This window comes from Ambystoma mexicanum, chromosome 10 (assembly GCF_040938575.1).
Source record: "Ambystoma mexicanum isolate Mex_15411 chromosome 10, UKY_AmexF1_1, whole genome shotgun sequence".
NCBI lineage: Eukaryota > Metazoa > Chordata > Amphibia > Caudata > Ambystomatidae > Ambystoma > Ambystoma mexicanum.
Genome location: NC_090932.1, coordinates 983,448,723 through 983,450,173, shown reverse-complemented (window position 1 = coordinate 983,450,173; position 1,451 = coordinate 983,448,723). Strand labels below are relative to the sequence as shown.

Here is a 1,451-nt window from a genome sequence, read left to right as displayed (position 1 = left end):
GAACATAGTAAACTAAACTAAGAACAAATATGTCATAATGCAGAACAGTGCCCTGAGGTCTTAAGCTATATGTCTTGGCTTTGTGTTAGCATTTTAGACAGAGTAACATGAAACCTACCAGATTTGCATCAATCCAATTCCAGGTCCATAGGCATCGAGGAGGAAGATGTCAGTGGTAATTTACACCTGGAGCAGCTGCAGGTGTCACGAGTCTATGATGTGTCCCTGTTAATGCCATTTGGACCTAGGACCTGGAGATAACAGCACTGCTCTCTCTGAAGTCTCCCAGGGAGCTGCACATATTATTGAACATGGCACTTGTGATTACTAGTGAATACTTTATCATCACTGTCATACTAAACACGCTTGGTGTACTGTCTAGTGCATTTATCGTGGCATTCAATCTCTGGAACTGGGCAAAAGGCAGAAAACTGAACACATGTGATCTAATTTTTTTGGCTCTGGGCACCTCCTGCACCTGTTTGCAATGTACAGTATTAATAGACTGTTGCTTTCCTTTGATATGGAACAATGGAGATGTAATGGAGCATGGGACTCCAGTCATATTTCAGTTTCAAATCTGGGCAGGAAGCTGCACCTTCTGGTTCACCACCGGTCTCTGTGTCTTCTACTGTGTGAAGATCGTGGACTTCAGCCACCCCATCTCCTCCTGGTTAAAGCTGAGGATCTCCAAGATAGTGCCGTGGTTGCTCCTGGGAAAAACAGTAGGATCCGGTGTCATCAGTATTCCTGTGTACTGGTATTCATACAGAGAATCGCCACAGCCCCCTACAGCTAATGTCACAGCTTCTGCACCCGTCATGTATGGAGTACTACGATTGAATCAATCCTATGATGTTGTAGTTACTCTGCTCGGCTTCTTGTTGCCTGCGTTGTTTTGCATCACCACCATTAGTCTCATCCTTATATCCCTAAAGAGACACACCCGACGGATGAAGGAGAAGATAGGGTTCAGCCAACCCAGGCTGGAGGCTCATTTTGGCGCAGCAAAAGTCGTTGGGTCCCTTCTTTTGCTCTGTACTTTATGTTCAGTGGCCCACCTTTTTACTCTGTTTACAACAAGATCTCTGTTGCTCTTTATTTTGTGGTTCATCATTGTCTCCACTACTCCCACACAATCCATTATCCTGATTCTGGGAAACACCAAATTGAAGCATGCACTGTGGAAGGCCCTCACACTTTGGAGGAAGTGATGAACTAATCCAATGAAGTGACCTTAAATGTAATACTGACTTGTCATCCTATATTAATGTGTCCTTCCTGCTCCCCACCTTCTGCAAATTATTATTATTTATTTTTTGCAAAACATGCTTGTATTTCATGTTCAATTTATTTATGTTGTTTTGTAATTAGAAAAGCAGAACACCAAAAATGTATCTTTTAGTGCGAATTGTAATCCATTGCATTTTGTAAGAATGTTGAAGAAGCCA

The 1,451-nt window shown here is 42.6% G+C and overlaps 1 protein-coding gene across 1 annotated transcript; it reads left to right on the top strand.

The window, feature by feature from the left end:
- The first annotated feature begins 311 nt into the window (after positions 1–311).
- On the top strand, positions 312–1,214 carry LOC138492956 (taste receptor type 2 member 9-like). Its single transcript, XM_069620238.1, has one exon. It carries the CDS (start codon positions 312–314, stop codon positions 1,212–1,214), a length of 903 nt encoding a protein of 300 aa, XP_069476339.1.
- Positions 1,215–1,451: the final 237 nt, after the last annotated feature.